Source organism: Ranitomeya imitator, chromosome 1 (genome assembly GCF_032444005.1).
Source record: "Ranitomeya imitator isolate aRanImi1 chromosome 1, aRanImi1.pri, whole genome shotgun sequence".
In the NCBI taxonomy this organism is placed as follows: Eukaryota; Metazoa; Chordata; class Amphibia; order Anura; family Dendrobatidae; genus Ranitomeya; species Ranitomeya imitator.
In genome coordinates, this window is record NC_091282.1 from 661,336,421 (window position 1) to 661,349,937 (window position 13,517).

At 47.5% G+C, this 13,517-nt stretch overlaps 1 protein-coding gene across 1 annotated transcript in view; it reads left to right on the plus strand.

Moving 5' to 3' along the window:
- KCNN3 (potassium calcium-activated channel subfamily N member 3) overlaps positions 1-13,517 on the plus strand; it is a 156,532-nt gene that overhangs the window by 25,449 nt on the left and 117,566 nt on the right. The window contains exon 3 of the mRNA XM_069728888.1: positions 1,823-1,918. Coding sequence (XP_069584989.1) covers positions 1,823-1,918 — 96 coding nt within the window. The remainder of the gene's footprint in view (positions 1-1,822; positions 1,919-13,517) is intronic.

Sequence of the window (13,517 nt, forward strand, 5' to 3'; positions counted from 1 at the left end):
GCCAAACTGATTGGTCGTCGTTTCATACTACAGATGGACAATGGCCCAAAACATAAAGCCAAAGCAACCCAGGAGTTTATTAAAGCAAAGAAGTGGAATATTCTTGAATGGCCAAGTCAGTCACCTGATCTCAACCCAACTGAGCATGCATTTCACTTGTTAAAGACTAAACTTCAGACAGAAAGGCCCACAAACAAACAGCAACTGAAAACCACCGCAGTAAAGGCCTAGCAGAGCATCAAAAAGGAGGAAACACAACGTCTGGTGATGTCCATGAGTTCAAGACTTCAGGCAGTCATTGCCAACAAAGGGTTTTCAACCAAGTATTAAAAATGAACATACTGTATTTTTTAAAATTATTGAATCTGTCCAATTACTTTTGGTCCCTTTAAAAACAGGGTGGCACATGTTAAGGAGCTGAAATTCCTAAACCCTTCATCCAATTTTAATGTGGATACCCTCAAATGAAAGATGAAAGTCTGAACTTCAACTGCATCTGAATTGTTTTGTTTAAAATTCATTGTGGTAATGTCTATAACCAAAATAAGAAAAATGTTGTCTTTGTCCAAAAATATATGAACCTAACTGTATACCAGTGATATATTAGCTGGGTGTCTTGGGGTAATTGCTTGATAGAGGGCAGCAGTTAGGACTGGATTTTCACATTCATTAGTCTCACAGGTCGGCTGATATCTGAATAATAAAACATGCATGTGTGGCATGTGTAAGATGGGGCCAGGGAGGTGGTCATGGCTGAGAGCATTCCCTAGATCACACCCTGGCCCCCTCTCTCTATATAGCAATGCCTCGTCCTCTGCATACCTGGGTACTGCATCTCTGCGCCATCAGGGTCCCCCCTGGATAGTAGTGGGCTCCTTGCAGGCGGTTCCACAATAACTGAGACACAGTCTGGTTGAACTTCTACACCAACAGCTTTACTCAGCACATCCAGGGCATTTCCAGTATCATCAACACACTTCACAACAGGTGATGTTCTCTCTGTTCCTTTCCTTCTTTCCCTATCACTAAGCTCGTTCCCAGGACAGACCGTACTTTTTGGTCCCTCAGCGTCCTCTCTGTCCAGACTCCATGCCTCGTGTGGGGGTGTCCTCAGCCGCTTATCACCGGATCTAAGGACCGCTGCCCACGCAAAAACCTGCCACATGATGAGCGACCTGCCCGTTCTGCTTACCCTCCTACTAGCAAATACAGTCCCAGTAATACTGCATCTATTAGCACTACTGCTGTTGTTCCTTCCGATGAGAACTGGCCCCCGGGATGCTACAGGCTGGGTCTCACTTTCCTTGAACTTTGCGTGGTACGTGCCCCCTGGGCTAGACAGCCCACGTGAGATACACAGGCGCCTGGCCCCAACTGACTGCTAACAGGAAGTATCATACACCTTATCCCACCGTGCCCCTCCTATGTTTAACTATTTACTACAATTCCCCTATCTAGTGGCCCATTTGAGGCAATGCTCCCCTCTTACATTGTGCCCCACCTAGTGGCCGACCCGGGGTAATACACTTTCCCCAACTATAGCATACATATTATATACAACAGCAGTAACATTAAATGTACACATGAAATATACTTAAAGGGGTTGGGGAAGAGGTGCTACCTATATTACAACCCCTTACACATGGCCCCTAACAGTTGGGAGGGGAAGGATAATGAGTTATGTGAGAATAACCTATATGGCTGCCATTAAAGCGACTATTGAGATTATCACCCTATTTTTCATTGTTCCCGATATGAAATACTAACCCCTTCCTCCTGTATATGCTGAACACGTCCCTCATGGTTTTGTTTTCTCTTACAGGACTCAATGTTTTCTCTGGCCCTGAAATGCCTTATAAGTTTATCATCCATCATTCTGCTGGGACTGATCATTGCTTATCACGCTCGCGAGGTGCAGGTAGGTGACCCTGTTATATTTCTACACCTCCTGCCCTGATATTACCTCCACCACCCTCTCAATTTCCGCCAATAACCAGAGACGTCCTTATACTCTTTACCTTCTATTGGTCTCGGCTTCCATATGATGCATTGTCATACAATGTACAAATCACTGTACCATATGGTGCCTATGTAAAAGTGCACTGCATAATAGAGTCTACATTACAGTGCCATGATCCCTGTATCTACATTATAATCCCTGCCCTTCACTGCCTGTAACTGTCCTCTAATCCCTACCCCTAACTGCCTGTAACTGTCCTCTAATCCCTACCCTTGATGGCTTCTAACTGTCCTCTAATTCCCATCCTTCTTGGCTTGAAACTATCCTCTAATCTCCACCCCTTACTGCCTGTAACTCTCCTCAAATCCCCACCCCTCATGGGTTGCTACTGTCCTCTAATCCCCACCCCTCACTGCCTGTAACTCTCCTCTAATCCCCACCCTTGATGGCTTCTAACTGTCCTCTAATTCCCATCCTTCTTGGCTTGAAACTATCCTCTAATCCCCACCCCTTACTGCCTGTAACTCTCCTCTAATCCCCACCCCTTACTGCCTGTAACTCTCCTCTAATCCCCACCCCTCATGGGTTGTAACTATCCTCTAATCCCCACCCCTTACTGCCTGTAACTCTCCTGTAATCCCCACCCCTCATGGGTTGTAACTGTCCTCTAATCCCCACCCCTCACTGCCTGTAACTCTCCTCTAATCCCCACCCCTCATGGGTTGTAACTGTCCTCTCATCCCCACCCCTCACTGCCTGTTACTCTCCTCTAATCCCCACCCCTCATGGGTTGTAACTGTCCTCTAATCCCCACCCCTCACTGACTGTAACTTTCCTCTAATCCCCACCCCTCATGGGTTGTAACTGTCCTCTAATCCCCATCCCTCACTGCCTGGAACTCTCCTCTAATCCCCTCCCATCATATCTTGTAATTGTCCTCTAACCTCTGTTCATCAATGCCTTTATCTGACCTCTGACCTGCCCTTCAGTACCTGTAAATGTCCTCTAATCCCAGCCGCTAAATACCTATACCTGTTCTCTTTTCCCAGCCCTCACTGCCTGTAACGCCTATAATGCCTGCCCCTCACCACCTGTAACTGCACTGTATTCTTTCCAGTTCATAAGTCTTTTAATCCCTACTATACTGTAATCCCTGCTCCTGATTGCCTGTAACTCTTCTCTAATCCCTGCTCCTCACTACCGGTAACTATACCCTTCCCATGTTTACCTCTAACTGTCCTCTAATCCCTGTATGTCACTATTTGTTACCGTCCTCCAATCCATGACCTTCATTGAATGTAACTGTCCTATAATCACCACCTCTTAAATTCGTGAACCACCACCTGTAAGTGTTCTGTATTCCCCGGCCTCTCACTGCCTGTAATGTATTCTAATCCCTGCCCCTTATTGTCTGTACAAATCCCATAATCTTTGTCACTCACCATCTGGACTTTACCTCGCCTCCCTACCCTTCACTACCGGCATCTGGAATTGTCCCATATTCAAGTAGATCAATTCTCTAGCTCTTGCTCATCGCAATCTCTGCCTTGCCAACTGTACCAAGTGTACTTGCCCTATAATCCTTGTCCCTCAATGCCTGTACTAATCCTATAATCCGTGTTCTCCATAATCTGAACTAGTCCTATAACCCTACTCCCTCACTGCCTGTACTTGTTCTGTAATCTCTGTCTCTCACCAACTATCCTTTACTTATAAACTGATTGTGTATCAGCCGTATACTTCGTCTCTCACCGCCTGTACTTGTCCTATAATCCTTGTCACTTATTCCCTGTACTAGTTCTTTATTCCTTGTCCCTTACCACCTATACTACTATAATCCTTGTTCCTGTTCTTCTTTTATAATCCCATGTATCAAACCTGTAAATCTTGCCCCCTACACTTGTATCTATCCTATAATTTCTGGCATTAAAATCCATTCATATAATAATTCCTGACCCTATCCAACTCCATTGTAAACTGTGTGTCCCTGGCCTCTTGTGCTCGTCTCGTAATGCCTGTATTGTACTATAATCCCTGGTCGCCTGCATGAATCTGCGCCATGACGCCCCCACACATTATTTTAGGTGGTTTTTTGTCTGCTCTTTGGCTTTGCTAGCAATAACTCATTTCTCAAAGCTGTCAATAAATCTTTTTTCTGGATGTGAACTCAATGTGGCCCCTATAATTGGCCCAGAATATGTGCCCTGGGACCATAGCAGGCCCTGGATTCCAAGCTTTGAAGTATTTCTGTATGAATATTTTGACTTTTTTCCTCCATAATGTGACCCGCTGAGATGCCCCCTCCGGCGCGGCACCACGACCTCGGCATTTTGTGTCCTCTATGCATGGGCAGGTGTGGGTTACATGGTATCCGAACACATAGAGGGAGAGTATGAATAATCACACACAGCTGTGCACTGGGTTATATATAGAAAAACATTGTTTGTCATGTCTGTCTGCTGCCAACCTGCTATTTCACTCCTACCAGGCCCATCCTCTCCTTTATGTGCAGAGGGGAAGCCAGCTGGTAAAGCGTCCCCTTATGTATAGTGATATGAAGCATGATGTATCACCGGAGCATCTTCTGTACATAATGAGATGAACCATGCTGATATAACCTAGGTATCCCCTGTATATAATTATATCTGTATAGCTGATATAACCGAGGTATCCTTAGTATATAATTATATCTGTACAGCAGGTATAACCTGTGGATTTCCTGCATATAATTATACATGTACAGCTGTATAACCTGGGAATCCCATTGTGATGCAGTGACCCCTGTTACAACTAGGGGGCGCTGTAGGTGCTCCTCGGGATGCACATGGAGGCGTGTCTGTGATTTTGATGGTGAAACAGGTGTCGCAGAAGGAGTCTGCGCTGTAAGCCTGAAGTTGTTATGGGACCTGTAGTCCCACAAGTATTTGTGTTTCTTTTACATAAAGGGAGGCTTGCAAGGTTAGTCAGAGAGTTAGGCGGGTCTGGCTAACCACACATACCTTCCACCTATGGGGGTGGTTACAGGTACATAATGTGACCATGGTGTGGTCACATGGTCTCTGTGGTAGAGAGTGTTTGGATCTGTATGGTCCATGTGCAAGGTCCTAGAAGCCTATGTTTTGGCAGTGATATCTTCCTGAATAGCACGTGGTGGGGTTTTGGCACTGAGTGCCCTGTGTGTTGGATGGTCCCAGCTGAGGACGGACGTCCTGAACAGCACACGCAGTGGCCTGTGTGTTGGACGGTCCCAGGTGGGGACGAACGACCTGAAGAGCGCACGGTAAGGCCGAATGTGCAGAGTCTGTGAAGGCACTGCGTTGGGGAGCTACTGACCTTTGTAGGGTCTGGACTGTCGGGAGTGCCTAGGAGAGAGGACTGACAAGAAGTCAGTGGATCGCCCCCAAGGGCCGTGGGGTACTCGGTACCGGGTCCTGCGGTTCACAGGTGGATGTCACGGTGGCTGACCCGGTCCGTCGCCCTGGGACGTCCGTGTAAAAGGGAAAGTTATTTAAGGGGAATGTCCGTGACGCCACCTGTGGTATTCGGTCAGGGTGACCGACACTGCTTTAAGGGGTCCGCTGTGGTGATGTTATGGCATGGCAGCTAGATGGTGCACCTTCCCACAGGTGAAGTATGTCCCCAGGGCTTCCCAGTGTGAAGATGGTGATATGGTGAATGGCGCAGAGAATAACGAGGACACAAGGTTGCAGTCTCTTTACCTTTACTGAAGACTTCAGCATCCACAGTCCAGAGCACCAGGTCACAGGGCAGGCAGAGTCCGGCCGGTTTGGAGGCAAGTCCAGAGTCCCCTTGTCCAGGTGGAAATCAATAGCCTTCCTTTGCGCTGTAGTGGTGTAGTCCCTTACTGCATAAGCTTCAAATAAGGGTCTCACAGATGTGGTGTCTCTCTCTCTGTCCCTTGTAGTTGGATAGAACAAAAACCTGCATGACTGGTGGCTTGAGGCTGTTTATAGGGACTCTAGCATGGCCCGGCCTCTGAGGGGTGCCACCGTGCCTCCTAGGTGTAGGTGCGGACAGGTAACCTGCAATTAGCTGTCCTGCCGGTCTCTGGAGTAAAGCATAGAGGTCCTTACTCCCTCGGTGTTCCGGCTACTGGGATTCTGCGCCTCAGAAGGAGGCAGCCTATTCCGGGCTGGTCCCCTTCTGGTATCTTCTCCTTTGCTTTCCTTGCACGCTCGATGCAATACAGTTCTGCCTTTCAATGTCTCTTTCTGGGAGCTGCAGCTCTGAGGGCATGCACAGCTCCTTTAACCTTCTATCCTCCTCAGATTCTAGTCTGGAACTAACAGGACTCCTGTCTGGAGCCCTGCCAGGAACTGACTCCAGTCTGGAACTGACTGACTTTCCCTACAGACTACCAGTTATATATATATGGGGAGGGAGTGACCTAATAAATAGAAGCTCCCGCTGGTGGTCTGGAGTGTGAAATGTGTTGCATGTTTGTGATACCTGGATGCAGTTATCCTTCTTTGCCTCCAAACATAGCATCACTCAACCCCAAGAGGAAAGCAATACCACTGCGACGACCAGGACCCTGTGGCACCGCATCAGCGTGTGGAGCAGGAGCTCCAGAAAAGTAACACCCGGAAAGGGGGCTATTATAACGGCAGAGAAGTATCTGTCAGTGGAACAGACTGTTGGGCTTGTTGTGTTCCATGGACATACATGAACTGTGTTGCATGCGGTGACCCATGGCAACTGGAAAAGGTAAGGTCCTGCAGGTTTAGTGTCTGTGAGATGAAGCCGTATATGAAGTGATGTAATGAACTGTTCGAGGTTGCAGTTTATGATACCTGAATAAACCAGATAGAAACTGTTTTGTGTTAAAAACTGTGCCCGTGTGTATTTATCCCATTTCCAAGCGAGTGATCCCCAACTCGTTAGTGAGCGATCTCTCGCATCCATGTATATAATGATGGATAGGAGGCATTCTCAGTGATGTCACTGCTGATCTCTAGTGATGGATAGGAGGCATTCTCAGTGATGTCACTGCTGATCTCTAGTGATGGATAGGAGGCATTCTCAGTGATGTCACCGCTGATCTCTAGTTATGGATAGGAGACATTCTCAGTGATGTCACTGCTGATCTCTAGTGATGGATAGGAGGCATTCTCAGTGATGTCACCGCTGATCTCTAGTGATGGATAGGAGGCATTCTCAGTGATGTCAGTGCTGATCTCTAGTGATGGATAGGAGACATTCTCAGTGATGTCACTGCTGATCTCTAGTGATGGATAGGAGGCATTCTCAGTGATGTCACCGCTGATCTCTAGTGATGGATAGGAGGCATTCTCAGTGATGTCACTGCCGATCTCTAGTGATGGATAGGAGGCATTCTCAGTGATGTCACTGCTGATCTCTAGTGATGGATAGGAGGCATTCTCAGTGATGTCACTGCTGATCTCTAGTGATGGATAGGAGACATTCTCAGTGATGTCACCGCTGATCTCTAGTGATGGATAGAAGGCATTCTCAGTGATGTCACCGCTGATCTCTAGTGATGGATAGGAGACATTCTCAGTGATGTCACCGCTGATCTCTAGTGATGGATAGGAGGCATTCTCAGTGATGTCACCGCTGATCTCTAGTGATGGATAGGAGGCATTCTCAGTGATGTCACTGCTGATCTCTAGTGATGGATAGGAGGCATTCTCAGTGATGTCACTGCTGATCTCTAGTGATGGATAGGAGGCATTCTCAGTGATGTCACTGCTGATCTCTAGTGATGGATAGGAGACATTCTCAGTGATGTCACCTCTGATCTCTAGTGATGGATAGGAGGCATTCTCAGTGATGTCACCTCTGATCTCTAGTGATGGATAGGAGGCATTCTCTGTGATGTCACCGCTGATCTCTAGTGATGGATAGGAGGCATTCTCAGTGATGTCACCGCTGATCTCTAGTGATGGATAGGTGGCATTCTCAGTGATGTCACCAGTTATCTCTAGTGATGGATAGGAGGCATTCTCAGTGATGTCACCGCTGATCTCTAGTGATGGATAGGAGGCATTCTCAGTGATGTCACCGCTGATCTCTAGTGATGGATAGGTGGCATTCTCAGTGATGTCACCGCTGATCTCTAGTGATGGATAGGAGGCATTCTCAGTGATGTCACTGCTAATCTCTAGTGATGGATAGGAGACATTCTCAGTGATGTCACTGCTGATCTCTAGTGATGGATAGGAGGCATTCTCAGTGATGTCACCGCTGATCTCTAGTGATGGATAGGAGGCATTCTCAGAGATGTCACCACTGATCTCTAGTGATGGATAGGAGGCATTCTCAGTGATGTCACCGCTGATCTCTAGTGATGGATTAGAGGCATTCTCAGTGATGTCACCGCTGATCTCTAGTGATGGATAGGAGGCATTCTCAGTGATGTCACCGCTGATCTCTAGTGATGGATAGGTGGCATTCTCAGTGATGTCACCAGTTATCTCTAGTGATGGATAGGAGGCATTCTCAGTGATGTCACCGCTGATCTCTAGTGATGGATAGGAGGCATTCTCAGTGATGTCACCGCTGATCTCTAGTGATGGATAGGAGGCATTCTCAGAGATGTCACCACTGATCTCTAGTGATGGATAGGAGGCATTCTCAGTGATGTCACCGCTGATCTCTAGTGATGGATTAGAGGCATTCTCAGTGATGTCACCGCTGATCTCTAGTGATGGATAGGAGGCATTCTCAGTGATGTCACCGCTGATCTCTAGTGATGGATAGGTGGCATTCTCAGTAATGTCACCAGTTATCTCTAGTGATGGATAGGAGGCATTCTCAGTGATGTCACCGCTGATCTCTAGTGATGGATAGGAGGCATTCTCAGTGATGTCACCGCTGATCTCTTGTGATGGATAGGTGGCATTCTCAGTGATGTCACCAGTTATCTCTAGTGATGGATAGGAGGCATTCTCAGTGATGTCACCGCTGATCTCTAGTGATGGATAGGAGGCATTCTCAGTGATGTCACCGCTGATCTCTAGTGATGGATAGGAGGCATTCTCAGAGATGTCACCGCTGATCTCTAGTGATGGATAGGAGGCATTCTCAGAGATGTCACCACTGATCTCTAGTGATGGATAGGAGGCATTCTCAGTGATGTCACCGCTGATCTCTAGTGATGGATTAGAGGCATTCTCAGTGATGTCACCGCTGATCTCTAGTGATGGATAGGAGGCATTCTCAGTGATGTCACCGCTGATCTCTAGTGATGGATAGGAGGCATTCTCAGAGATGTCACCACTGATCTCTAGTGATGGATAGGAGGCATTCTCAGAGATGTCACTGCTGATCTCTAGTGATGGATAGGAGGCATTCTCAGTGATGTAACCAGTTATCTCTAGTGATGGATTAGAGGCATTCTCAGTGATGTCACTGCTGATCTCTAGTGATGGATAGGAGGCATTCTCAGTGATGTCACCGCTGATCTCTAGTGATGGATAGGAGGCATTCTCAGAGATGTCACCACTGATCTCTAGTGATGGATAGGAGGCATTCTCAGTGATGTCACCGCTGATCTCTAGTGATGGATTAGAGGCATTCTCAGTGATGTCACCGCTGATCTCTAGTGATGGATAGGAGGCATTCTCAGTGATGTCACCGCTGATCTCTAGTGATGGATAGGTGGCATTCTCAGTGATGTCACCAGTTATCTCTAGTGATGGATAGGAGGCATTCTCAGTGATGTCACCGCTGATCTCTAGTGATGGATAGGAGGCATTCTCAGTGATGTCACCGGTGATCTCTAGTGATGGATAGGTGGCATTCTCAGTGATGTCACCAGTTATCTCTAGTGATGGATAGGAGGCATTCTCAGTGATGTCACCGCTGATCTCTAGTGATGGATAGGAGGCATTCTCAGTGATGTCACTGCTGATCTCTAGTGATGGATAGGAGGCATTCTCAGTGATGTCACCGCTGATCTCTAGTGATGGATAGGAGGCATTCTCAGTGATGTCACCAGTTATCTCTAGTGATGGATAGGAGGCATTCTCAGTGATGTCACCGCTGATCTCTAGTGATGGATAGGAGGCATTCTCAGTGATGTCACTGCTGATCTATAGTGATGGATAGGAGGCATTCTCAGTGATGTCACCGCTGATCTCTAGTGATGGAAAGGAGGCATTCTCAGTCATGTCACCGCTGATCTCTAGTGATGGATAGGCGGCATTCTCAGTGATGTCACCGCTGATCTCTAGTGATGGATAGGAGGCATTCTCAGTGATGTCACCTCTGATCTCTAGTGATGGATAGGAGGCATTCTCACTGATGTCACCGCTGATCTCTAGTGATGGATAGGAGACACACCGCTGATCTCTAGTGATGGATAGGAGGCATTCTCAGTGATGTCACCGCTGATCTCTAGTGATGGATAGGAGGCATTCCCAGTGATGTCACCGCTGATCTCTAGTGATGGATAGGAGGCATTCTCAGTGATGTCACCGCTGATCTCTAGTGATGGATAGGAGGCATTCTCAGTGATGTCACCGCTGATCTCTAGTGATGGATAGGAGGCATTCTCAGTGATGTCACCGCTGATCTCTAGTGATGGATAGGAGGCATTCTCAGTGATGTCACCGCTGATCTCTAGTGATGGATTAGAGGCATTCTCAGTGATGTCACCGCTGATCTCTAGTGATGGATAGGAGGCATTCTCAGTGATGTCACCGCTGATCTCTAGTGATGGATAGGAGGCATTCTCAGTGATGTCACTGCTGATCTCTAGTGATGGATGGGAGGCATTCTCAGTGATGTCACCTCTGATCTCTAGTGATGGATAGGAGGCATTCTCAGTGATGTCACTGCTGATCTCTAGTGATGGATAGGAGACATTCTCAGTGATGTAACCGCTGATCTCTAGTGATGGATAGGAGGCATTCTCAGTGATGTCACCGCTGATCTCTAGTGATGGATAGGCGGCATTCTCAGTGATGTCACCGCTGATCTCTAGTGATGGATAGGAGGCATTCTCAGTGATGTCACCTCTGATCTCTAGTGATGGATAGGAGGCATTCTCAGTGATGTCACTGCTGATCTCTAGTGATGGATAGGAGGCATTCTCAGTGATGTCAGCTCTGATCTCCTCTAGTGATGAATAGGTGGCATTCTCAGTGATGTCACCGCTGATCTCTAGTGATGGATAGGAGACACACCGCTGATCTCTAGTGATGGATAGGAGGCATTCTCAGTGATGTCACCGCTGATCTCTAGTGATGGATAGGAGGCATTCCCAGTGATGTCACCGCTGATCTCTAGTGATGGATAGGAGGCATTCTCAGTGATATCACCGCTGATCTCTAGTGATGGATAGGAGCCACTATCAGTGATGTCACCGCTGATCTCTAGTGATGGATAGGTGGCATTCTCAGTGATGTCACCGCTGATCTCTAGTGATGGATAGGAGGCATTCTCAGTGATGTCACCGCTGATCTCTAGTGATGGATAGGAGGCATTCTCAGTGATGTCACCGCTGATCTCTAGTGATGGATAGGAGGCATTCTCAGTGATGTCACCGCTGATCTCTAGTGATGGATAGGAGACACACCGCTGATCTCTAGTGATGGATAGGAGGCATTCTCAGTGATGTCACCGCTGATCTCTAGTGATGGATAGGAGACACACCGCTGATCTCTAGTGATGGATAGGAGGCATTCTCAGTGATGTCACCGCTGATCTCTAGTGATGGATAGGAGGCATTCCCAGTGATGTCACCGCTGATCTCTAGTGATGGATAGGAGGCATTCTCAGTGATGTCACCGCTGATCTCTAGTGATGGATAGGAGGCATTCTCAGTGATGTCACCGCTGATCTCTAGTGATGGATAGGTGGCATTCTCAGTGATGTCACCGCTGATCTCTAGTGATGGATAGGAGGCATTCTCAGTGATGTCACCGCTGATCTCTAGTGATGGATAGGAGACATTCTCAGTGATGTCACTGCTGATCTCTAGTGATGGATAGGAGGCATTCTCAGTGATGTCACCGCTGATCTCTAGTGATGGATAGGAGACATTCTCAGTGATGTCACTGCTGATCTCTAGTGATGGATAGGAGGCATTCTCAGTGATGTCACCGCTGATCTCTAGTGATGGATAGGAGGCATTCTCAGTGATGTCACTGCTGATCTCTAGTGATGGATAGGAGGCATTCTCAGTGATGTCACTGCTGATCTCTAGTGATGGATAGGAGGCATTCTCAGTGATGTCACTGCTGATCTCTAGTGATGGATAGGAGGCATTCTCAGTGATGTCACCGCTGATCTCTAGTGATGGATAGGAGGCATTCCCAGTGATGTCACCGCTGATCTCTAGTGATGAATAGGAGGCATTCTCAGTGATGTCACCGCTGATCTCTAGTGATGGATAGGAGGCATTCTCAGTGATGTCACCGCTGATCTCTAGTGATGGATAGGAGACATTCTCAGTAATGTCACTGCTGATCTCTAGTGATGGATAGGAGGCATTCTCAGTGATGTCACTGCTGATCTCTAGTGATGGATAGGAGGCATTCTCAGTGATGTCACCGCTGATCTCTAGTGATGGATAGGAGGCATTCTCAGTGATGTCACTGCTGATCTCTAGTGATGGATAGGAGGCATTCTCAGTGATGTTACCGCTGATCTCTAGTGATGGATAGGAGGCATTCTCAGTGATGTCACTGCTGATCTCTAGTGATGGATAGGAGGCATTCTCAGTGATGTCACCGCTGATCTCTAGTGATGGATAGGAGGCATTCTCAGTGATGTCACTGCTGATCTCTAGTGATGGATAGGAGGCATTCTCAGTGATGTCACCGCTGATCTCTAGTGATGGATAGGAGGCATTCTCAGATGTCACCACTGATCTCTAGTGATGGATAGGAGGCATTCTCAGTGATGTCACCGCTGATCTCTAGTGATGGATTAGAGGCATTCTCAGTGATGTCACCGCTGATCTCTAGTGATGGATAGGAGGCATTCTCAGTGATGTCACCGCTGATCTCTAGTGATGGATAGGTGGCATTCTCAGTGATGTCACCAGTTATCTCTAGTGATGGATAGGAGGCATTCTCAGTGATGTCACCGCTGATCTCTAGTGATGGATAGGAGGCATTCTCAGTGATGTCACTGCTGATCTCTAGTGATGGATAGGAGGCATTCTCAGTGATGTCACCACTGATCTCTAGTGATGGATAGGAGGCATTCTCAGTGATGTCACCGCTGATCTCTAGTGATGGATAGGAGGCATTCTCAGTGATGTCACCGCTGATCTCTAGTGATGGATAGGAGGCATACTCAGTGATGTCATCCCTGATCTCTAGTGATGGATAGGAGGCATTCTCAGTGATGTCACCGCTGATCTCTAGTGATAGATAGGGGGCATTCTCAGTGATGTTACCGCTGATCTCTAGTGATGGATAGGAGGCATTCTCAGTGATGTCACTGCTGATCTCTAGTGATGGATAGGAGGCATTCTCAGTGATGTCACTGCTGATCTCTAGTGATGGATAGGAGGCATTCTCAGAGATGTCACCACTGATCTCTAGTGATGGATAGGAGG